The 25,734-nt window shown below is 41.6% G+C and overlaps 1 protein-coding gene and 1 long non-coding RNA gene across 3 annotated transcripts in view; one reads left to right on the forward strand and one right to left on the reverse strand.

Annotated features, from left to right (window-relative positions):
• The window catches only part of setd3 (SET domain containing 3, actin histidine methyltransferase), a 19,682-nt gene extending 9,250 nt beyond the window's left edge, over window positions 1–10,432 (forward strand). For both annotated transcript variants that reach the window (XM_027159769.2, XM_027159771.2), the window contains exons 7-13: window positions 2,814–2,872; window positions 5,428–5,542; window positions 6,285–6,359; window positions 7,147–7,313; window positions 8,032–8,117; window positions 8,272–8,432; window positions 8,598–10,432. In XM_027159769.2, the coding sequence (XP_027015570.1) occupies window positions 2,814–2,872; window positions 5,428–5,542; window positions 6,285–6,359; window positions 7,147–7,313; window positions 8,032–8,117; window positions 8,272–8,432; window positions 8,598–8,960 (1,026 nt within the window). In that variant the 3' untranslated portion in view covers window positions 8,961–10,432. The remainder of the gene's footprint in view (window positions 1–2,813; window positions 2,873–5,427; window positions 5,543–6,284; window positions 6,360–7,146; window positions 7,314–8,031; window positions 8,118–8,271; window positions 8,433–8,597) is intronic.
• Window positions 10,433–11,133: 701 nt separating this feature from the next.
• On the reverse strand, window positions 11,134–25,259 carry LOC113651112. Its single transcript, XR_003442605.2, has 3 exons — window positions 23,525–25,259; window positions 21,501–21,548; window positions 11,134–19,269 (listed from the first exon to the last, which is right to left on the reverse strand). It is a non-coding gene; the product is annotated as an uncharacterized LOC113651112 (long non-coding RNA).
• Between the last annotated feature and the right edge of the window lie 475 nt (window positions 25,260–25,734).

Below are 25,734 nucleotides of genomic sequence, written 5' to 3' on the forward strand. Positions count from 1 at the left end.
GGCAGGTATTAAGGGTCATCAGGTGATTCATCTGATAAAAGAAAAAAAAAAATCAATAGCAGCGAAAACGTTCTTGTAACGTCGTTTGGTCTAAAACACGGAAGGCCTCGAGGCTCTGAGGACCCGAAGCCCTCCTGCAGTCCGACGACCAATTAGCTCGTTTCCCGTCGGCTCGTTAAAGAAAGCCACAGCTCGGCGTGAGAGCTTTTTGTTTTTTAATTGATTTACGGGACGCTGCCCCCCCTCCCATCCTCCGCTGCCCCACGTGGTGCCGGTGTGGGCTCGGCTGTATGATGAATTACCTCTCTCCTGTAATGCTAATGCATCAAGCGCTGGAGCTGCACAAGGCGTCCTCCTTCTGAAAACTCCACTCTCATCACCTACGCTGTCTCCAGCCACCTCAGCATCCCCTCTTTTCCATCTCTTATACTTTCATGCTCTGTTTTTCTTCCCTCCCCACTTTCTTCCGAAGCCTGCGTCGGATAATAAAGTTTGCAGAAACGGACGTGACTCGGACTCAGATCAGCGTCCGGTGTAAGCGGAGGACGGCGCCGTTTCCCGAGCTTCACCACTCCATTCAGCTAATTATATATATAATCGAGTCTATGAACATGCCCAGGCGCTACGTCTCTCTCCCTCGGAACTCGCGGGGCCGAGGATTCCATTATTCCGCGTTTAACCCGTTCTCGCTCCCCTCCGAAGGCCATGACGTGCTTCAGAGGTCGGTCCAGCTGGCTGGGAAAGTGTGAAGACGAGGGAACGTCCTCTTGAGAGTTGCACTATTACTTCCATCAAAGCTCTTAATGCACTCTATTTATCTGACAGATGTTATTTATAGGTTGTTTTTTTTTTTTAAAGCCGCAGTGCCGACCTCAAACCCTGCGCCCTTGCGTTCTCAGGCTGCTTATCTTTTAATGGTTGTCTATCAAAGGTTTGTGGACGTCACATCAAAGCTGGTCCAGTCCTTCAACGCTGGCTTTGAAGGAGAAAGTCAGATATTGGTGGTGTGCAGAAGTGACCGATTCTCTCGTGTGTGTGTGTGTGTGTGTGTTTGTGTTTGAGGCTGGCTTGTTAAACTTTTTCTGCTCCTCAGTGTGTTGCATCTTGGCTAGTGTAAAAAAGGGATCTAGGGACTGTGGTGCAGAGCGACTTCACGGTCCAACTCTGGCCTGAATCAGCACGAGTGCTAGGCTTCTCTCTCTCTCTCTCTCTCTCTCTCTCTCTCTCTCTCTCTCTCTCTCTCTGTCTATGGAGCAAGCCAGCAAGTGGTAGTACAGGGCTCAATTAGTGTCAGTGAAATTGATTAATGGGATGAGACGTGCAAGGCAAAAGTTAGCTACCACCTCTGAGTGGTTTCATTTCATGCTTATTCTACTTCGTTCCAGTCGATCTAATTATACTGCTTGGGGTGTGTGTGTGTGTGTGAGCGAGCGAGTGTATCCTCTAGTGTTGGGAGGTACAAATTTGTTATAAAACAACACTTTAAAATGTTACTCAAACCCAGCTGTAGATTCAGAGAGCAGCTTATTCTAGGTTGCGTTTGCGATGATGATGATTTCTTTAAGTACAGAATCGTCGACCGTAAAAATCAGACGTCACGTTTCGCTACGAATCGGTGAAACGTAACCGCGTCAAATCCGGTCTGTTTTTGTGGTTTTCTGGGAAACTTGAAATCTGTATAGCGATGCGTGCGGCTTTAACGAATCCTTGCTTCTGATTGGTCAGAAGGCGTTGAATTTATTTGTGTGCGCCGCCGCAAATCAAACAAGTTTAATCTATAACGCGAACGTGCTTGTTCTGTCGCGTTATAGTTTCTATAGCAACGAGCCGCAGGCAGTAAGAGCAGGAAGGAGTCTCCAGTGTGAGCTCTTAGTAACGGTCAGAGCTAAAGCTGTAAGACGTTTCACACCGTTAACTAGAAACGAACGAAAATGACTCGATCGTATAAGAGGAACAAATCCCAGTGACTCCGCTTCATCACGCCCGCTTGTTGTTGATTGTTTTCCTTCACCCTCGTGCTGTTTTCACCGTTTTGTTCTTTCCTTTCTTTAAAACTGCTTGTTAATACTTGGGTGGTCATTTGGACCTGACGCGTGACGTGCCGCTCATTTGATTAATGCTGACGAGTAAATCGTAGCCAAATGTGGATGATGAATTGCTTTTAGTGTCCCGGCGGTTTGTGCAGCGTGGGGTTTCGTTTAGCAGGACGAGAGCCACACGCACAGCCTCGGGAGCACCTGGGTGGGGAGATGTATATATCTCTCTCCTCTTTCTCTCTCTCATGCATTTATCCCTCTGTCTATTTTTGACTCGCTTTGCATGTTCAGGAGGTTTTTATGCTATGGAGTTAGACCTCTGCATTCTTCCTTTCCCCCCCCCCCCCTCTGTCTTTCCCCTGTCCATGACACGAGCTGCAAATGAGCCCTTGGAGGGAGCGGGTCTGTTCCTTTAAATGTAGATTTCTGTGGCACCGGTGGCTCTCTGTCACCCAAATTGATGAAGCAGATTTATGACGGCTACTGGGCACAACAAATTAAGTTGACAGTGATGTATGGGGGGCTAATGCCACGATGATCCCACAGTAGCACCGCCGGACGCTCCTACCTCCTCTACACTCTTGTTAGGATGTGTTAGAAAGCCACATAATGAAATTCCACTGACTGATTTGTGTGTGGTGTTTTTTTTTTCTTTCTTTCTTTCTTTTCTTCTCTCCATTCCTCCCTGTCTGTCCTTTTTTTTTTTTTTTTTTACCCTTCCTTATTTTTCTTCTTTCCTCTTCATCGTCCTTTCTACTCGTCACCTTCGATCCCTAGACTCATCCCAACGCCAGCAAACTGCCCCTGAAGGATGCGTTCACCTTTGATGACTACAGGTTGGTTTGTCCTACTGTGTCCCAAATTTGAGCATCTCCACTGTGTGTGTGTGTGTGTGTGTGTGTGTGTGTGTGTGTGTGTGTGTGTGTGTGTGTGAAAGTGGGGGAAGAAAAAAAAATTCCAGGGTGGTTGTAAAGGTAAGAAAATGGCCTCTTAAAACGAGGCGTTTGTTCTCCTTGTTCTTTCATTAGCACCAAATTATCTGTGAGGGAATAATTTATCACCGGTCCCTTTTTATCTTCGGATTGTTGAGCATGATGCAAGCTTCTGCTCCCGCTGGGCAACGTGTGAAAGGAATGAAATAGCATCTTGTCACGGTTAATGAATCCGTCTTCGGTAGCTGCGGAATTTTTGAGAATTTTACTTAATTATAATCCAGGTCGTTATCGGCGGAGGTACGCTGCCAGGTCCCGAACGTTCTGGTCTACGGTGTATATAACGTCGTATAGAACACTAACCGTAGCTTTATATTCTGGAGAGTATATAATACTTAATGTTACATAACACAGTACATAACACTATAGTGTATATAAAGCTATAGTCTAAATTTCTACAGTAAATAATGTAACAGTTTGTGTATATAAAGCTACAGTATATGACGTAGTGTGTATATTTAAAGCTACAGTATATAACGTAGTGTATATAAAGCTACAGTATATGACGTAGTGTATATAAAGCTACAGTATATGACGTAGTGTATATAACGTAGTGTATATATAAAGCTACAGTATATGACGTAGTGTATATATAAAGCTACAGTATATAACGTAGTGTATATATAAAGCTACAGTATATGACGTAGTGTATATATAAAGCTACAGTATATAACGTAGTGTATATAAAGCTACAGTATATAACGTAGTGTATATAAAACTACAGTATATAACGTAGTGTATATAAAGCTACAGTATATAACGTAGTGTGTATATAAAGCTACAGTATATAACGTAGTGTATATATAAAGCTACAGTATATAACGTAGTGTATATATAAAGCTACAGTATATAACGTAGTGTATATATAAAGCTACAGTATATAACGTAGTGTATATATAAAGCTACAGTATATAACGTAGTGTATATATAAAGCTACAGTATATAACGTAGTGTATATATAAAGCTACAGTATATAACGTGGTGTGTATATATAAAGCTGTAGTGTATATATTAAGACTATAACCTTTTGTCACCTTTAATTAACACACGTTATGTTCTATACCTTTATATACGAACATCGTGATACAATCACTGTTCTATAAATGAAGTAAACTAGTTTATATATATATATATATATATATATATATATATATATATATATATATATATATATATATATATACACCAAAACAAACACGCCCCTAACCCAAATGGGTCCCACTCTTGTTTTGATAGCTCCGCCCCACACATAACCAGACAAGTATTATGACGGAACCTGTTGGGGCAGCTGACCGAGGGGGTATTATTATCAATCAATGAACACAATGAGTAATACTATGGTGATGATGTGTTTTTGTAGTACCGTGAAAGGTTTAGCTCCGTTTCACGCAGAAGACATTAAGCTGATCCTATATTAACACGTCCTACTTCTTGTCCTTATCGTAAGCCTTTCTTCTCTTTCTTTCTTTGTTTTTATCCTCCATGTCAATGTTAAAACCGCTTTCTGCTAATGTCACACATGCGCACTGAACACTCTCTCCGCCCATATTGACAAGACACGCCCCTTTCTGCTCATTGGCTACACGTTAGTTTTGTTTTTGTTTTGTCTGGCGGCCCGACTCAGTTTTCTGAAGCATTTCTCAAACAACGGAGACCCCACCTTTAATGTGTTCGAATTCGTGATCGAATGCTTCGAAGCAGAACTCGACTCCAGTGTTGTCGACGTGTTACTCGGAGACAGACGGTGTAACGACGTCTGAAATCGCAGATTTTTTTTTTTTTTTTTTTAAATACTGCTCAAACCAAATTTAGTCTATCGCATCTATCGTGTTTTAATAGCTGCTAATTTCCAGGCCAGATATTATAATTCTGACAGTCTCTTATTTCCACATCATCTGTGAACAGCAGGACGTCTGAATGTAGGAAAAAAAAGTGGATATCAGACATTCGCTCCAGAGTTTGCATAAATTTACATGAGAGTAGACTCGGGAGTTTGAACCTCGATCGATCTGCTTTAAATAGTCTCGTTATCAACGAGTTACTTGCCGACTGGTTTGCGGATTATCCGACTGAACGGTGACAAAATGTCCTTCGCTTTCATCCGGTTTCCAAGTCGAACCGTAACGTTTAGACACGATAAACGCGCCGATACACACGAGCTCGGTTTCGATTTAAACGTCGCCATGAACGTCACGATCCATGTCTCGAAACGGAGTCTAAGACGAATAAGACTCTTTATTCAAAGTATCTCACATGAGCTATCATAATGTTCAATCAGGACAGAATACATGTAGCAGAACAAGAGGAGAAAAGGTGTGTGTGTGTGTGGTAGCTTTACTAAATGCCTGATGACAGTTTGATGTGATAAATTGTATTTATCGTGTGTGTGTGTGTTGTAGGTGGGCCGTGTCGTCCGTGATGACCCGTCAGAACCAGATCCCTACAGAGGACGGTAGTCGGGTCACGCTGGCTCTCATCCCGCTCTGGGACATGTGTAATCACACCAACGGCCTGGTGAGTCCTCTCTCTCTCTCTCCCCCTTAGGAGACTTTTATATGGTAGAAATAGAATATGGAGAATTAAACTGAACTCTCTCTCTCTCTCTAGTGTAGCACTAATCTTGAGTGTGTGTGAGTGGTGTCTTGTGTCTCAGGCTGTTGTGAAGATCAGATTGTGTATATATGTGTATCGTGTATCCCAACACACGTATTGAAGGGGGGAAAAAAAAAGGAAACTTGAACATAATGTGCTTTTCCTGCTGATTGTACCGGGATCTCGAGGGATATTTTATTTCTATTTGAATAATTTGGGTTTGATTGCGTTCAGCGCCTCACGCCACAGAGCAATATATGGCTTTGCGTGGGGGGAAATGCGTTTAAACCCGGCGCTGAATTTCCTGATTTGGATTGCCGAAAACGGGAGTTATTAGGACGCTTAATGAAATTGCTTTTTAGAATTCCCCCGGTTAAGGTTTAATAAAAATGCATATATTTTTTTTTCTCAGTAATAATCTTGTTTATCGTGAAGTCGTGACAAATTGGCTAAGTTTTATTAAATTTTACAAATTCCTTTTTTTCTAGTCAGTTGATTCACGTTTGTTTTTGTATGCTTTAATTTACTGGGCGGTATTTTAAAACATGTTTAAGGATCTTAACGGGATTATTTCCGCGTGTGCGAGTTCTTTTTATCGTTGTAAACTTTGCTGCTTCGTTTTAACGCTTTAACCGATTGAACACTTCATTTCTTTCCTTTTCAGATTACGACTGGTTATAATCTGGAAGATGACCGATGCGAGTGCGTCGCTCTGCGCGACTATAAAGAGGGCGAGCAGGTGAGATCTGATGCTGTTGTCGCTGAGAGAAATGCTCCACGGCTCATCGAGCGATCTTCAGCCGTCTAATCGGATCAAAATGTAAAGTTTACCCCACGGCTGCAGCGGCGTTTTTTTTTCCCGGTTACTCTGGAAATCCGTATAGCGATTTTATCGGCCGTCGGCCATTACAGGGGCACAGAGAAGGGCAGGATACGCAGGGTTGACTCCTGCCCTCCCAAACTCCCCATCATCTGTGAAATGTGAATTATTTGATAAGATTGGCAAAGGCAGCTGAAGGAGAGAGGAAGAGTTTGTTGTGTAGGACGCACACTGTGGTGTCTGAGAGATTCTCTCTGTACCAAGCTGTTTGATCCCTGATTTAACATCACTCGCACTCTCCTTCTATCATTCCCACTCTCTTCTATCTGTAAGTGTTCTACAGAGAGAGACTACGTGAACAGGGTGTGGAAGTGCAGGGCCGATACGACGCGACAGTAAAGTTATCTTCCGTCTCATCCTGCAGGGATCACCACACGCTGTGAATTCTGCGCTTGGAGAACGTTCGGCTTTCACGCGTCCAGACGAATTTAATGAGCCGCAGCAACGTGTCCGTGCTCCTCTTAGCGCTTGTGTTATAGCACTTGTGTCTCACCATTTATCTCTCTCTGGAAGTTAAAACAAAACAAAAAAAAACAGTTGACATGATCCATTTTCTATAACAGCAGCCCTGACAAAGCATGATTAGGACTATTTTAAGTCACGAAACGCACCTTTTGTTTCTGTTTGTACGTTTTTGCTTTCTCAGATCTACATATTCTACGGTACAAGGTCGAACGCAGAGTTCGTCATCCACAACGGTTTCTTCTTCGAGGACAACGCACACGACCGGGTGAAAATCAAACTGGGAGTCAGTAAGAGCGAGAGGTTGTACGCCATGAAGGCCGAGGTGCTGGCGCGTGCTGGGATCCCGGCGTAAGTAAACCACTAGTGCTAAAGCAAAACTCTTTAATACAATATTCTATTATTAAAATGAATTCTGATGGCTTGAAAAGCATCGATTAGTTTTGTCTTCTTAAATTCGAGAGATAAAGAAAAGCTGTTTTGGGGACGGCTTGTAATGTAGCTGCTGTGACAGGTGACATCGTCAGTAATTACTTAATGATTATATATTACACTCGCAGTTTAACCCGATCGCTCGCTGTGTGTTGGATGATATTCGGGTGAATGTACTGTATGTAGCGGAGGCGCTGAGCGTGTGGGTTCAACTTTTTCTCTATTGGATGAGTTGTTTTATGAAGTTCGGGGCACGGGGTAATCGAATTGCTGCACTGCACAGAAAGCGCCGTAATGTATTTGTGCTATAATATCGTTGCCCGGGCCGCCTGCGTATCGTCACATTGATCAAGCTGTCAAACACGTCACCCGTTTGACACAAAATTACCTTTTGATTCGGCACAAATGATTTGCCTTCCTTTTTTTTTTTTTTCCTCCTCCCCTGACGTTCGATTGTTGGAATCGGAGATGAAAAGCGAGAGGTTGGATGCCCTTCAGTAATTAAGCAGTAAATTATGAATGATTTTTAAAAATGCACCGAGTCGTCACTCCAGATCAATCGGTCGTCACGTGACTCGGATGATCGAGTTAACGAGGTTCGATTTAAAGACTTGCTTTGATCCTTTTATCTCTGCAGGTCGAGCGTTTTCGCCCTGCACTGCAGCGAGCCGCCCATTTCGGCCCAACTCCTGGCCTTCCTGCGCGTCTTCTGCATGACGGAAGGTAAGAGTATTCAAAAACGTGTAAGCAGAAGTCGCTTGTCATAAATCCTGTCGTGTAAAGCCCACGTGTCCTTGTGGATAAACCTCTTCTGACAAACACCCAGCCCTTTCACAGTCATACTTTACGTAACATATGTACGATTATCTCGTATCAGAGGAGCTCAGGGATTACCTGGTGGGTGACCACGCCATGAACAAGATCTTCACGTTAGGGAACGCAGAGTTTCCTGTCAGCTGGGAGAACGAGATCAAGCTATGGACCTTTCTGGAGACAAGAGCCACGCTGCTCCTCAAGACATACAAAACCACTTCAGAGGTACAGCAGTTGCATGTTTATTACGTGTGTGTGTATGTGTAGGCATATTTATATGTATATAAATCTCACACACGTTTTTCCTAACTAAAAGTCCCTGCGAATGAGCGGTTTCTATAGAAACCTGTGATGTGAGTTCTAGCGACCGACATCTGTGGTGTGTTTCAGGAGGACAGGTCCATGCTGCAGAAATCAGACCTCTCTCCACACTCGCATATGGCCGTAAAGCTGCGTCTGGCCGAGAAAGAAATCCTGGAGCGTGCCGAGGCCTGCGGCCGTGCCAAGCGCTTGCACTTCCGGAAGAAGCTGGACGACGGCGCTCCTCTGCCCGTGTACGAAGAGAGCGACATCGCACTTCTGGAGAATACCGACGCCAAGCTTCCCATCGTCTTGCGCCAACTAGAGGAGGAAGAAGAGGACGAAGAGCTGAAGATGCCGCTTCTTAACGGGGCGAGAAAGGAGAAGACCGGAGGAGAGACGGCAGAGTCGAGCTCGCAAAGAACTGAGAAGACGTCCAAAGATTGGGAATAGCGTCTTTCGGCTCGACTGCGGATTTCTGCTCTTTTATTTATTTTCTGTTTTACTTGACTGACGAATAGAAGTGAAAGCAATCGAAACTAAAACTGCAGTCTGTTACTTACAACTTTTTTTTTTTTTTTTAATATAGATGAGAAGATTTCACATGATGTTCTGCTGTTCCTTTCCACCTTTAGAGTTTTAACAGTGGCACACATTTTGTTGTTGTTTATTTGAAGCAGGTGGCTCAAAGACTGAGAAACGTATGCGACAGAACGTCATCTTACCTGATGTTCGGGGTTCAGCGTGACTACATCAGACGGTGGCGTTGCTCCTAAAGGAGATTTCCCATTACCTAAAGAGTAGCATGTTTAGTGCTTGGAACAGAGACTAGCTTACAACAACACTATGTTTAAAGAGGCAGTTACTAAAGTTTACCGCTAAACACAAGGCGAAACAACAAAACTCAATACAAACAGGATCACATATAATATCAGTAGGTTAAAACAGTAATGTTACAAAATAAATCTATTCATGTGTTAACTTGTCAATTACCAGGTTAAACCTAGTTAAATATAAACATTATGGGTAAAAAAATTAAACCTGTCTGGTTTTGCATGTTTCTCGGCTACACGTTCTTCGGTTAACGGTTAAAGCGTATCGTATTTTTGTTAACATGCTAGCTATTTTACAGATCACGTTTAAAACGAATCCTAACATCTTTGCCGAGCCGATAGCTATGTCCAGTACGGGCAAAAAACGTGTTCGTTTTTATTCACAAAACTCTTACTTTAAAAGAAAGACACGACGCTTGTTCTGTTAATGCGTTTGCTAGACAATCATTTTTTTTTCTTCAATTTTTTGCTCCTGTATTAATTATATTACCTGAAACGTCCTGGTCTTTTCAGTAGGACTTTATATAAAAAAACTTTTAAAAAGGGAAAAAGAAGAAGCTGAGAATGTTTGTTTTTGTTTTGATTGCACTTCAGAACGGTCAGTATATTTTTTGGAAAGTGGAATGTTTTTGTTTGCCATACTGTGATCGAACCTTACGAATGTTAAGACGCTAGCGATTATTTTACGATTACAGACAAACAGTCTTACTACGAATGTATAGATGAGAACGGGACGAGCGTAGAGTGTACGAGGCTTCTTCCATGATAAGGTTGTTAACCGTTTGTTATCTGTGTCGGATTTCTGCGCTCAACGCTTACAAGTTCCAAATATTGTTGTTGTTTTTTTCATTCGTTTAAAACGCCGCTCTGTACGACGCGACTTTAAAACACGGATCTAACAAAAGAAATGAAACCGTACGATACTCGACTCAGTCATACTAATTTTCTACATTAGAGTTCAAAAGAAAACGTTCCAGCTGGAGCCCGAGGAATATCGATGGATCACAAATTCCAGATGTTTGGAACGTTAAAAACTGTTTGAAAGTTGAAGAAAGAGATGGTAAGCTTTAAACAATAAAAAGACTCACCGAAGCCTGGTCTCGTTCTTTGTTTGTTTGTGAAGGATGACTAACTCGGAGCTTGGAGACCACAGAATACTTAGATTTACATTTACAGCATTCGGCAGACGCCTGTATGCAGAGCGACGTACATAAGTGCTTAAATCTCTTAACATTGAATACATTAATGCTGGTTCACTAGGTTACATACTTAAGATACCATGAGTTTAAAACATTTGTTCAAAGTTACAATGAAAAAGTCTCAAATGTTTTTTTTTAAATGCAAAAGATAAGGAAAGAAGTGCTAGTTGAAGTGTTTCCTGAATAAGTAGGTCTTCAACCGCCACTTGTAAATAGCCAGTGACTCAGCTGTCCGGACCTCTAGGGGAAGTTCATTCCACCACCTTGGTGCCAGAACAGAGAAGAGTCTTGTAGTATACTTGCCTCTTACCCTGAGAGATGGTGGAACCAGTCGAGCAGTGCTGGCAGATTGGAGGTTGTGGGGTGCAGTGCGAGGAATGATGAGGGCTTTGAGGTAAGAGGGAGCTGGTCCATTTTTGGCTTTGTAGGCCAGCATCAGTGTTTTGAATCGGATGCGTGCAGCTACCGGAAGCCAGTGGGGGGGATCACAGCAGGGGGGTGGTATGCGAGAACTTTGGAAGGTTGAAAACAAGCCAGGCAGCTGCATCTTGGATCATTTGCAGAGGACGGATTGCGTTCATAGGTAGACCTGCCAGCAGTGCGTTGCAGTAATCCAGTCTAAAAATGACAAGAGACTGAACAAGTGCCTGAGCAGCCTGTGTGGACAAAAATGGCCGAATCCTTTTAATGTTGTAGAGAAGAAACCGACATGAGCGAGTGACACTTTTGTTAGGAGCAATTTGTAAGGGCCTTTTTACACGGATATATCGGATATCGATCCGATCTTTCTACTCCCACCCAAAATGCTAATATATTTTATCTCATTTCTGGGGTAATTGAAATGGAACACGCTTTGGGGTATGCGGTTTTCAGAATGCAATCGAAAAGAAGAAAAAACTTTTATGCTACGTTTATGCTACAAAAAAACATCCCTGTGTGTCGTCCATGTTGTTTCTGGCGCGACTCGCGAGTCACCTGCGAGTGACGTACCTCCGTTTGGGAGGAGTATAGCACTGACGTATGTGGCTTGAACAACCACATTCATTTACACCTGTCCAGTTTCATCTGAAAAGCGTCCCAGACCACCTCCTGAAGGGGTTTGAGCGATCGGATTTATATCCGTTTCGAAAAAGTTTCGGAGGGCATTTAGACCTGGTCTTTTTAACCCTTGGATAGCTATCGGGTCACAGAAAACGCATGAAGTGACTAGGCGTAAAAAGCCCCTAACACTAACAATAGTTAAAAGTTTTTGTTTTCTCTGTAAAACGGAAATAAGTGGCAATAAGTGTGACATCATAAAACATGAATAAATGAAGCGTTGTAATCACTGAGGCGTAAGTGAACACTGCGCTCCCTACGTGGGGAAGCAGCATTCCACTGGTCACCTTAATATTTTTAAATCTGCTACTTACTTATTAGCTTTAACGTCCTGTGTTCCTACATGTTCTTCAACATACAAGTCGAAAATCGTTCGCATTCCACACGCGTTCATGCCGGACGCTGCTGGAAGTCTCCTTGACGTTTCGTTTAGTGTTAAAGGATTTCAGCATCTGTATCTCAGCTCTTCCTCAAATCCTTTATTTCTCTCGGTGTCCTCGGAGGGATCCATCAGGAGTGTAGAGAAGCCTCTTTGGAAACTCTTTGAGATTAAAATCCCACACAGATTTCACCTGGAAACGTCTGGAGACTTCCGTTGATGATGTAAGGTCACTCCTCCGCTGTTTTCCTCCAGTGATAAGAACAAGGGTTTGGATTTTATCTAATGTACTTTTGCCCCTTACCACCATTACAAATTTATGAAAGAAACATTATCTTGAATCATTTAATTCGGGGCAATTAAATTTTGAAACACTGGATTCATTATTTATGGGATTGGAGATAAAAAAAAACCTTTAATCCTTGAATAGATTATTATAATGGGCAGAAGGGTGGGCAGTGGTAAACGGGGGCAGTGCCGAACTTGTCCGGTGTGGTTAGGATCGCTCGTGTGACGTCTGAGAGCAAGGAGCGTGCAGCGCTTTCTCAGCCTGCGCTAGCGTAATATGGCTCATGAATAAAACACTCACTCTATTAATGTACAATGGATCTGAGTGCATTCGAACGGAAACCTATTGTCATGCACGTATTTACAGATATGTCGCGTCCTTTGTCCGTGAGTGCAAAGCCGTCGCGGTCGAAGGTTCGAGGTCAGCGTGGCTATTTCGGTTTTCCGAACCTGACCTCCGATGAATCCGTTCCCGGTTTTGACAAAGTGCGATCTGACAGCTGAGCGAAAGGGGATTTTTTTTTTAAATATGGAGTGAATTTAAACAAAGTCCACAGCATCGTGTATTAATGGAAGTTCTTCTGGAGTTCAGGGGCAGTTTGGCACAGTGACAGATGGTCACGTGTGACTGCAATAACTTTTGTCTTCTGGAGTGACTTTATATCCTGGACAGGATTACAGACGAACATGAATCTGTGCAAGAAAACGGACTTGAGCGGCTGTAGCAAGTGCGACTGTATGAAACTAAATGTCCTTGGGTTGACCGTCTTCTCGTTCTTGTCTCATTTTCAGCGTAGGAACAAACAGTGATGCTTATGAGCCTGGGTGTGGTGGTGTGACATCACAAAAACAAAGCGATGGTGAAAAATAAATACGCGAGCAAAAAACACCATCTATGCTAACACAATTCAGTCTATACATCGTATTCACGTATCATTCTTTTTTTTATAGAAGGATGGATGTTTTAATCTCTTAGATTCTCGATTTACAAACTCCTTCCCGTCACAGAAGTAAAGCTGTACTCCATAAACATCTCCATACATCAATATAGTTTTAATTTTAGACCATTATTAGGATGGCGTTAGGGTCCCATAGCTTACTGCTACCACGTAACTGCCAAAGCGTGAGAAAAATAGAAACTTTGTGTGGGTGCAGTTTTGCAGCAGAGCAGATAGAGTGTGTGGGATTAAACTAGTGAATTAAACTAGAGAAATTGTCATGTTTACAGGGAGGACAGTAGTAGTATGACCCGAAATAGCGGTGAAAATGTTCAGGCTGTCGCAGCAGCCACACGCAGTTTTGAGAGCGCTGCAGGCGTTTGCAGCCTTCTCACAACTCAGATCTTTGGGTCTGTAAAGGTGAGATGATGTTGGACTGTACGCTGCCTGTGGTTTCTGGGCAGACCGTTTAAAATTGTTCTTGTGCTAACGGTAATGTATAAAAAGATCTTGAACTGCAATGGCACCTGCTGACTGTTTGTTTGAAGTGGTTGCCATTAAGCTGTTGCATTTCCTCTTATCTCAGGCTCGGTTTTTTTTCTTTTCTTTTCTTGAGAAAACCAACTTTTCGGAAGGTATGATTCAGTCTAAACATCCACTCTAAATGAGAATTGCTTTTCTGTAATGTGTGTGAACTTATACAGTATAAAGACTGTAGATCAGTTGGGGGGGGGGGGGGGACTAAACTCGTGTATGTGGTTAGTAAAAGCTTGTGAGAGAGAAGAGAAAGATAAAAGCAGACATGAATATTTGTATTATACATAGACATAGACACACAACCATCCGGAACGAATCCTTCATTTGTTCATTGTAAACAATCCACCATCACTTCATCTAACCATACATTTGGCCAATTGTCCCTTCATCCACCAATTTAATAACCTATCCGTTCTTTAATCCACCTTCAAACTCAACCAACCACCCATCCACTCAATCATACAGCCCTTCACCTCTCCATCTAGCCATCCAACCAACCCAGCAGGGTTAGTAAGCTTTTACTCCTACTTCATCGATTCCGCTGAAGTTCTTTGCCGTTCTTCACCAAAAAGTTTGTTGCATTCACAGCATTAACATCATCAGGTCCAATGCAGAAGGCAGAATTGTATGTGATCATTATAATTATAATACCGCCAACAACAACAACAACAACAATAAGAAGAATGCTTAATATTATACACAGTGACTTAACGTTTCTTAAAACTAGAACAGGAGAACCTGCTCTTTTCTCGGTCTTCTTTTCTCTCTCTGTGCTGTTTAGGATTTAAAAAGGTGAATTAATACCTACACCAAAATGAGGGTCTTTTCCCAGCTCACAGAGTGTATCTGAACACAAGTTACGCCTCCTAAGAGCAGCTCACGGTGAATTACTCCCAAGCAATTTTCTGTGATTTGTTTTTTAAGTAGCACTTTTTAAAGCTGTGCTTGTTTATGCACTGCAGACTTTACTTGGGTAAATATTTGTTGGATATCTGCTCAGAGAGACTAGCCTTCAAAGCTTTTGATTTTTGGCATCGCGTGGCCTCGAACTAGCATCTCTCGCCTAAAAGCATCCCCTTTTCTGCTCCCCACTGGCCCGAACTGTTCTGCTTGAAAGTTCAAGCTGCTTTCCTATTCCTTTTCAGTAGCATTTAATTTTTAAGCCCGTTTAAGGCGACTGGAAATAGTATTTTGCAACAGCAAAACCGTTTATAATTCATGTCTTGTCTTAGCCAATGCGGCGGCATCGTTTAGAACTCCTCGTTAATGCAAATGCTGTGGTCATGTGGCACCTTACATCCACTGTAGACACCAATATATAACGGTTCACCCTGTACTAGTCTTGTGCCTGTCCGATGAAATGTGCTCTTCAACGTACACGTCTCACCTCTAAGGGGCAGGTCTTGCTCTACAATAGCAGCGTTTTTACCAACCTGTGGCCGTTTGTTGCCGGAATTTTGCAAATCGAGGACACAATTCTTTAGACTTCTCGGTGATGACTTTGAAGCTGTTGGTCAATGCTGAGGTGCAGCTAAAGCTGACAAACATGTAAAACACAACTCTATAAACCACACAAGCTCTTGTAAAATGTGGTACTGGTTAAAGTAGACAGGCGTGGAAGAAGGTGAGGCAGCGGTATGGAAGCCTCTACCTTCGAACAAAGGTCTTGCTAAACTATTCCTGGTTATTAGCGTGTACGTTTAGATTCAGTAGGAGTCTGGAGTATCTCAAACACTATCGAGTTTCTAACACTAGAACATGAAATCGTTCCTATTTCAAAAAGGGAGTATGTTATAAATACGGAAACAAAACCTGCCACACGAGCCATCTCATGCAATAAGAATCTGAAACATGTAGGGCCATCTCAAATCTACTGTATAGTGTAGCGTTGGGGGGATGGAGTTGCCCCGAAGAAACCTCGAGGGGTGGGGGGTATGTGAAACGAGAGGCTACGTGACCGTGACAGGCTTCGTCCATCCCCGCAGAGTTGTTAATCCTCGTCGCCCGGCACCAGCACAAGAGAGGGACATCATTCTCTATTCTCGCAGGTCAGAGTAGGAACAATTAAGTGTGGAGGGCGCGGGGGGCGCCGCCGAGCACCGGCCGACAGTTGATGAATGTGCGGGCAGGCTGCAAGTGACAATATGCAGACAAGCGAGATCATTTGCAAATGGATGCAGGGAGACAGAAAAAGGGTGAGGGCTAGACAGAGTGGGAGGCAAAGCCAGGGGGAAGGGGCTTTAACCCTTTCTGGGCACGTCTTTCAAGGAGAAAGGAGAAGCTTTGACAGTATCGATGTGTCATTTATTGCTGATGCAGAATCAAAAATAAATGGTTTACAAGAAAACGGAGAGATCAGCATCTAGCCTCGTGTTGAGTCTTTGATGTTCGGATGAGGCCACGGTGGCGTAAAGCCTCTTCGAACTCGTCATCGTTTGTACTCGGATTCTGTAGTCGTGGATGGGAAAACCCCTCTTCCCGTGAAGAGCAGATAGTTAGGTTGATGGGTAAAGGATGATCTGAATAAAATCAAAGCCCATTAGCTTGCTAGTGACGGAATAAGGAGCGGCGCTAGTGAGTCAAACCTCCCATTAATCATGCTCTCTTGTGAAATGTTAATCCGACAGCATCTATATTTAATGCCGGCAAGACGCGGAAACCTAAAGACGTACTTTATGGTCTGTCAGCGATGGAGTGGCCTTAAGTAGGCTAATGTGGAACAATCAGTTTATTCCTGTTTAGTTCTTTTTTTCTCCTCTACTGCTAATTTGAGGGGGGAAAAATGCTCAAAAACATGTGTCCTTATCCCTCATTTGTATGCGTGTACGTTTGCCTCGGCTCCGGGTTCACGTCCATGCAAGATACATAAGACACATAATACTGTCCTTGAGGGCCAAACCCTCCCCCATGATGAGCGAAGAAAGAGAAGGACAGGCAAACGAAGCAGCATGCATAAAAGGTGGATGGTAGGGCTAAAACGCATGCTCGAATAGAGTCCACGCATGAGACAAAGGCGCCGCCGCTGGCCCGGGTTCCTCCTTCACCTCTGCAGCTCGTTAATTGACCTCAGAGCATAAAATGAGCCGTGGACTGGAGCTTCAGTTAAGGATTTGACGTGTAGATCAATCACGGCGTTGATCCTAACAGTCTTAACAAGGTGCGTGTCTGTGACTCTGAGGACGTCTCGGGCAGCTCGCAGTCCCCTCTCCCTCCCTGTCAAAACCCATGCAGTTCTGCTGAACCGAGCTGTTTCTGCTCTTTCGGCGAAATGCTCAAGAACGGTCGCCGATCGTTAAGTAGTACAAGATTGCGTAGTCTGACCGTAGAACTTTCTATGACAGCAATAACGCTACCAAGCAACTCGTTAATACACGTGTTGATAGATTGCCATTGTCCTGGAAGAGATATTCATTCAGCATTTATGGAAGAATTCTCAAGTGCTGGCACTTTTTTAACAGTCCGAGGCAAAGCCGTATACAAGTTTTCCCACATGGGAAAGACGTTCCTGTTTCTTAGCAAAATGATAAGCTGTCTTAATTATAATAGAAAGGGAAAAAAGAAAGAGAGGCTGGTGAAGGAAAGGCTATTTATATCTGCTATGACGAAAGTAAAAACAGGAACTGATTAACGTATCTATAAACAGATTTTTTTAAAAGAATTAATTATTTGCAAACTGCGGTGGTATAAAAATCACAAGTATGTTGAACCGCAAGTTGTTGGGGTGGAGTCCTACCTGATTAAACTCCTCCTACTTGGGTGAAAACAAACCAAAAGTACTGAATGAGCAAGTTTGTTGTTCAGATCTCATGAGTTAGGGCTTGTAATTGAACAAGGTTCGGGTTCAACGCGTGGACTTTTGATTCTGTGGCTAAATAGATCTAGGACTGTAAGATATATTTACATAAACATAAACAAATAATAATATATCCGTATTCATCACTTGTAAATGAAAAGTGGGCCATAAAAAAGAAAATAAATAAATAAATCCATCGCATTCGTCTTGCGAAGCTGCCTCGTAAGGGGGGGGGGGGGGGGACTCGGTCAAAATAAAATTACATCGAGACAAACTAATATGGCATTTCATTTTTATGAATAATTAGTGCCGTGAAAGTCCCCGGTGGACTCGCCTTGAAGAGGATCAAACTCCTAATGCTCTTAAGATTGTCTGCTATTTTTTTATTTATGGGATTTTTTTATATACATTGTTGTCTCTCGATCCCTTGAAAATACTTCATTGTATCTGATGCGGTCTTCCTGTAATAGAATTCTGGCTGGTGTTCAGAGCCTCTGCAGTCGTCGTTCCTCTGCGCTGTGCGTTTTTCTAATAACTGAAGAGTATTACAATCTCTACGCTCGTACACGGACAGGAGAAGGAGGGGTAAAATTCATTTGTGTCCATCTGGAGATCAATATATAGGAAAAAGAAACAGAAAAATCACGACAGAGCGGTGAGACAATATTTGGAAGTGAGGGGCTGTTTTTTTTTCTTTCTTTTTTCTCTTTTCCTCTGACTCGCGCGTGAAAAAAAGAAGTCGGAGAAGGCGTGTGGAGACGTCCCTGCTTTACGGTGTGCACTTCGAGTCCTGCTGGCTGTTCCCCGTTTCATCATTAACCATCGTTTGATCTTTCAGAGTCATGATGCCATCTAACCTGCATGTGTTTAGCAGGAAACTGGAGAACCTGAAAGAAACCCACGTTACACACTGTCCTCAAGCTCATGACCCTGATCTGGTGAGCTGGTGAAGCTGCTCGCTGCACATTTTTTTAGTACAACAAAACTCCATTTATATGGAAATTGCATTAGATGATGCAACACTACATTGTACTGGACAAGTGGTAAATGTTCAAAAGGTCTCATTTAAAATCTGAATATTTATACAGAGCAGCTGTGTTTGTCCTTGACCCGCTCTGGTCTCTCTCTCACACACCCACACCTCTACACTCTCAGACCTAATCTTGGGACAAGTCTACGCCGGTTTGTTTATCGAGTCTCAGAGTAAAATTTATATTTGTTTACTATCGCGCATCACATTATTAGAGCTAAAAAAAAATGGCTGAAAATTACTTCAAATAACTCAAATATTCATTCCTTGATCGGAGACGAGGCAAAGGAAAATCTTACAGCTATTACTAACTTGTTTCAAAAGGTTCTTGTCCTTCATCCAGCTTTTATTTTTTCAATTAGAAACAACAGACTAAAAAAAAACCACAAAGCTAGAGACCGTTACTATCGTACATGTGTGCTTTGCTCCTGTTCTGAATCCGGTTCATGTAATTGTTTTCTGTTGCACGGATGAAAGCGGTGATATAGATAAGCATCCTCTAATTCCTCGGTGTGATCTTCAGACAATTGTCCTGACAGCGAAGCTAGTTGGCCGGCTGGAGATGCGGCGTGCCACAACCCATCTCGTCTTGCGCTCCGCTCGACTCTGTGCCGTGTCCACCTGAGCGTCCGGCTCCTGCGCTCCTGTCACTCCTCCACCGGTCAGCCTGAACACCACACAACTTTGTTTTTAGGTCAGGACGAAGGGAACGGGTGAGTGGGTGACGAAGATACGCCGTGACACCGGAGTATCTCCTGGTGTAGGCTCACTGCAGAAAGTGCACTTTGCCTGGAAAGTATTCTTCATCCAAACAGACTCGCTTACGTTCTCGTACATAAAATAATGAAAGACTTGAGTGCCAAACAAAAGGTTTCCAGAGAATCTGGGTGTGTGATAATAATTTAAAGCTCAAATATGAATAAGAAGATATTCATGGAACGGTTAAGTGAATTTTTAGCCAGCTTAAGATACACAGTTATGGGACACACACGTCCTTATTTTATCTTTTTTTTTTAATATATTGTCACCATTGTGTCTTTTTCCTATTAATGCACTAAGACATTTTGTTGAATTTTACTCAAATCGAGTGTATTATATTAATTCATAAGAGAGAGAGAGAGAGAGAGAGAGAGAGAGAGAGAGAGAGAGAGATTTTAAACTCAAACTCAACCTTTTGTTCATTCTCATTCATTATATTTTTCTACTAGAGGTGATCATTGAGCCAGAAGAGGGCAGCGGAGGGCAGTTAACGTGCGAGAGTGTAATTAACGAGACTCGACTGACCCGTGATGGACGGAGACCAAAGAGCACGACCCGTTGGTTAGGCGAAACGTCCCGAAACGCGATTTCTGCTGCACGTGATGCCGTGCTGGGTTTAATCGCACCGTGATCTTGTTCTGGGAGGAGATATGACGGATATGCTGCGAGCCATGATACATGTGCACGCTGCAATTGTGTGATAGTGTCGCCCTTTTAGGACTTGTACTCTGCGCATCATGTAATCTGCTGATGAGCCGTTGATTTTAATTCCAGATAAAGGACGGATTGAAGAGATAATCGCCATTCCGCCTAGGCTAATTTATCAGTCACCTCTGCATAATTAAGGGCAGGCGTGCTATTGATAACGGATTAACGCTCGCTCATGTGCGAGGCGGTGCGCTTCTTCTAGGTGCTGCGTTGCCTGCGCTGGCTGAAAAGGTCAACCGATAGAACTGCACATCTCTCTACATCTCTCTATAAACCTCCTGTCTCTCCGTGTCCTGCACCGGCGACGACATTGAGATGGCTGATAACGTTCTGTGACGGCGAGGCCCTTCACCGCTGATCCTGCGGTGATGAATCGAGCAGCCGGAGAGGAAAAAACGTGAAACAAGCAGATAGGAGCAAAAGAAGAGGCCGAATTAAGGTCCTGTGGAGACGACAGGGTGAGGCGGCTGTGGAGAAAGGGGGACGTGGCCGGGTCTGCGAGAGCCAACGCACAGCCGGGAGCACAGAGCCAGGGCGATAAGACACACTAGAACTTAATCTTCTAAAGTGCTGATGGAGCTGGATGGGAAGCAATAAGGCCGGAACTGCCGCTTCCCAAAGAGGACACCATTATTCAACATCCGAGAGCGAGTCTGGATAAAAGCCGCGTGCGTGTGAGTGTGTGAGCGCGCGCGCACATCTACATGTGTGCGAACATGTGTTTCTTTATGTATTATGCATCACCAAAAGCACTAATCTCCATATACAGTGAGTGCTGAACTTTTTAAAGGAGCAGTCTGTATTTTTTAAGAGCCCTCTGCTGCCTGGGCGATGAATTGCAATAAAACTGCAACGAAAGCATTTAACAAACTTTTCCTTTACTCAAGTAATTCGCTTGTACTCCGTGTCTAAAACAGTCGCATCATGTCACATCATCACATCAACAGCTATGCTTCGGTTTGATAGGGCAGGGCCTATTTCAGGGCCAGAAGAATCTAATGAGTAGCCCATAAATAATAGGGCAATATTGAGAAATACAGTAAAACATCATTAAAATATAATCAGCAAAGGTGGACAAACAGTCCACAGTGTTGTCTTTTCTCGTCATTAAACACCATCGTGACTGTTCGAATAACAGACTTTAAGCAACAGTGGATATAAAGACAGGTACAACAACTGGAACTAAATCCTGGTTCGCATCGTTACCATGGAAATCATTAACTAATCAACAACTCTAAAGCTACAACGGGATGCGAATGTGTTCGGTCGTCTTTGTTGGATAAGAGAATGTTACATAAAAGCTCAAGAGAAGTTTAAGTTCATGCAACAGAAGGATGTCGACTTCCTGCGTGATACATTCAGAAAATAATTACATTCCGTTACAATTTTAACTCACATTAATAAAATATAAAAAAGGTGACATGAACTAACCTGGACTTTTTTTTTGTGTTGTCAGGGAAGAACACCGCCTCAAAGTTTCTCACAGAAATAACCAAACAAACAAGTTAGAACCGGATTCACTTAAAATATAAATCATACTGACACTTTAATACAGTTTAATACACATTACGGGAGGTAGTGTTTACTCTACTCAAGGCTATTCATGTGCATACTCAAAAATATTGGCACCCACGTTAGAAAAATAACAGCACTGTATGAAACTCCATGACAGGAGCAAAACTGTCCTGAGGTGACTTTCATTTCAGCAAATATTTACATTTAAACGCGTTATAACAAAACCAAAACACACATTCTATATGTATATATGTGTATATAACATATATATATATATATATATATATATATATATATATATATATATATATATATATATATATATATTAGGGATGGGCGATATGGCCTAAAATCCATATTGCGATATACATTACAGCCTCTTGCGATAACGATATATATTGCGATATATAAATTATAATAGAACTATTTCAGAACAGGTTACACAGACCCTTAGGAAAGCCAAACTGCTAAATGTATTTTTTTAAGAAATAAAGAAACATGTCGTTTTGAGAACATTTATTGTGAAAAAGCAAAACTAATGATACAACAAAATGTTGCAGATAAATAAGTCTTTCCTTCTAAAAGGCACTATACTTAGTTCAAGTCCTTGGTTCTTAAATGCCACCCAAGTTGCAGAGAACATAAAAACTTGTGTCTTTTTAGTTAAGGAACATACACTGTACTGAAAATACTTCCAGTATTAATTAGGCAAAGAAAATTATTCTGTGTAAATGCACAGATACTTTGAATAAAAGCATATTTCAAACCTGCAGCCGAGGTAACGCATTTGCTTTTAAACATTTTGTTCTCCTAATGAAATTAAAACTGGTGTCTTGTTAATAAAAAAATGGACACTGTGAATTAGGGATATACTTCCAGTATTAGGCATGGCTATTTTAAATAAAGAAAATTCTTCCAAGTGTAGTGCACATACTTCAAATGAAAACAAGTGCTAAATGAAAGCACAAAATAAATAAGTAAAATACTTTCAGTATAAGGAACATATACGTCAACTAAAAGAGAATTTTTAAAGTATAAAAGTTTCTTTACAGTAGTGCCATGCCATATATACAGTAAAAAGTGCAAATGTAGTTATTTTCTTAAAGGACACAAAATATGCAAAGCACAGGAAAAACTGTCTGGTGTTAGCATGTTAGCGCTAGCGTTAGCCTGTTAGCTCTTCCAAATATAAGGAGTACCTTTTGAAAATGACTGTTAGATTGAGGTTTGGATCAGTTCCTGTATTTTCTCTCATGCGTTCTTCGTACTGGATCTTGCGGTCGGCTGCATTGCCGTTGGTATTCAACGACATGTTTAGTTTTGAGGTGGTAGAACAGATTAGTCATGTTACCGCTCTTAGCTGGAACTTTTGCCCCACACACTCTACAGAGTATATTTTTCTGCTGCTCGTCGGACGGCTTAAATCCAAACCAATAATAGATGTTGCACCGGTCTTTTTAACGAGCTCCTCTGTTTCGCTGACGCTTTCAGCCATGTTTATTCAAGATGACGAATATGATGATTCGTTGCAGCCGGCTGCAGCTCGTGGCTCTAAATTTCGCGGGTAGATTGCGTCATCAACATGCATTATCGCGATAGTGCAATAGAATTAAAATCTCTATCGTAGGCCAATGTTGTATCGTTTATATCGTATATCGTTTATATCGCCCATTACTAATATATATATATATATATATAATATAATATATATATATACACATCACATAACACATTATATCTGTGTGCTAACTACTGAGGAACTAGTCTAGCTTGCTAAGCTACCTATTATTAGCTTGCTAAGCTAACTATTATTAGCTAGCTAAGCTAACTATTATCGGGTTGCTAAGCTAACTTATTATTAGCTTGCTAAGCTAACTATTATTAGCTATTCCACCAAACAGAGTGTTATCGATTAAAGACCAACAAAAAAAAAACATTACCTCGTCTTATTACTATCCTTTTGGGCGACATTTAGATGTTTATCACCAAAACGTTTTTAATAATTCTCCCTTTTTTTTAACTAACAAACTTAAATTAACCGTAATTTTCCTCAATTATCGAAGTCTAAATCACGTGACCGAATTGTACACATCCGATTGGATAAAACGCAAACGCATAAGCGTCACAAAGTACCGAGATGACGTCAGAGCCCCAGTGTTATAGCCCCGCCCCTTTATTTATACAAGTTACAGGTTAACCTAAGTTATATTTATAGAATAAGGAATATGTCTGTGCTACATAGACGTTTAAAAATAATTGAAGAGATGTTAATTGTTTATTATGTTTTACTAATATTGAAGTATTTAAAATTCAATTTAGAAGCATCATGAGTTTTATAAGAATAATTACATTTCGTTTATAAGGACACTTTAATCACTTCATAATCATAATTAAATTCATATTCATTTCCTTTATATTATTTCTTTTATTATGCAGTATAAATTACTGTTGTTAAAATAACACATTTTTACTCACGTTTTTCCTCTTCTTTTTTTTTAATCCCACCACCGCCAACACCTTTAAGTGCAATAATGAGATTATATTGTTGTTGTTGTCGTTATTATTAAATCCACTTAAGAACAGAGAGACGGAGAGAGTAATTAAATGAAAAACTGAAGGGAAAAAAAAAGAAGTTTGAGAGAGTTTTAATATATCGTGTGGCCAACCCTTGCAACTTTACTATACGTATCGCTTTTGTTTTATGTAACCGTTATATCTAGGATTTTTAATTGTAAGTACAAAACATAAATCGATGTATTTTTCCTTAATCCACGGTATGTTCTCAGTGTGTGATTTGATTCGAAACTCCCTACACACACGCTTTCTCATCCTCGGAGACGTCACTGATTCAACAAAATCCAAACTAGGATGAAAAGCTATCACACAAGATGCTGGAGTTTCTGCTGGAGATCTGAACATCTCGTTCTCCGTCCTTTAATCCTCGTCAGCTCCGGCTCTCGGCGTGTACGTCTCGTCGAACCTACGGGAAGTGAACTCCACAGATTGTGCTTACACTTTGGAGGTTCTGCTTGTAGATGGAGCTAAAAGTATTAAAAGCTTATGAAGTTCTACGTGTGAGTGTATCCTAGCTTATCTTATTAGTGTATCTGATAGGACGCCGCTCACCTATACTCGCTTCTCTCACTCTATATATATATATTTTTTTTTTCTATCTCTCTCTCTCTCTCTCTCTCTCTCTCTTTTTCTTTTGACATTTTTACCTCATCGCTGCTAGCTCCAGCTAATGTCAGGTGCAGTTTCTAAACAGAGAGATTCCAGTAAACAAAAACTGGCGATTAGATAACCACCTATGGGAGGGATAAAAGAAAAAGGTAGCTAATCGTTGTAAATGCGTGTCTTTGGCAGCGTTTGACTTCTTGATCTGATGCCAGGTTTTGCAAGCTGCTTTCTCTCTCTCTCTTTCTCTCTCTTTGTCTCTCTCTCTCTCTGTCTCTCTCTCGGGATTGTAGGAATTGAAACTGCTTTCCGAGTGCCAAGCAAACTGATGTCAGTCGCACGGCTACCATTTTTCTTTCTAATCAATCCTGTACCGAATACTTGAAGATACTGGGGCACCAGCATCTGGAAAGGAATCACTGAGAGGGACTTCCAGGTTCAAAATGGCCACCAAACCCAAGTTAACCAAAGCTATGAGGCCATTATTGTCCTTCAGGGTTCCTTTCACACACATATCTTTTTTTTTTGTAATATTCTATTTTATACCAGAGTGCTGTTGAATTCTTTATTAAGCGGCTCTGACAGTACGGAAGGTGCGACTTAAAGGTTGACATTTGCTTCACATAAACATAAACGATCGTCGATATGATAAGTTTTACGCATTCGGTAAGATTAAATGTTATGATAAATGAATAAAGAGCAACAACACAAAAAAGTATTCTCTATTTAATAAATGAATAAGGCATCAAGCACTTTGAAACATGTTGGTAAGGCTGTATATATTTATAAAGTTTACCACTTTATACACACCATAACGCATATGGACGCTTTAAGGACAATAATTAAAAACCATATGCATTTATGTATATTTATGTATATGTATATACATTATTTTTCACTTATATTTTGATATTTTCATATATTATATAGTTTCTTTTTATAAAGTTTATACTTTTTTTATTTATCTACCTCC

The sequence above is a fragment of the Tachysurus fulvidraco genome, chromosome 12 (genome assembly GCF_022655615.1).
Source record: "Tachysurus fulvidraco isolate hzauxx_2018 chromosome 12, HZAU_PFXX_2.0, whole genome shotgun sequence".
NCBI lineage: Eukaryota > Metazoa > Chordata > Actinopteri > Siluriformes > Bagridae > Tachysurus > Tachysurus fulvidraco.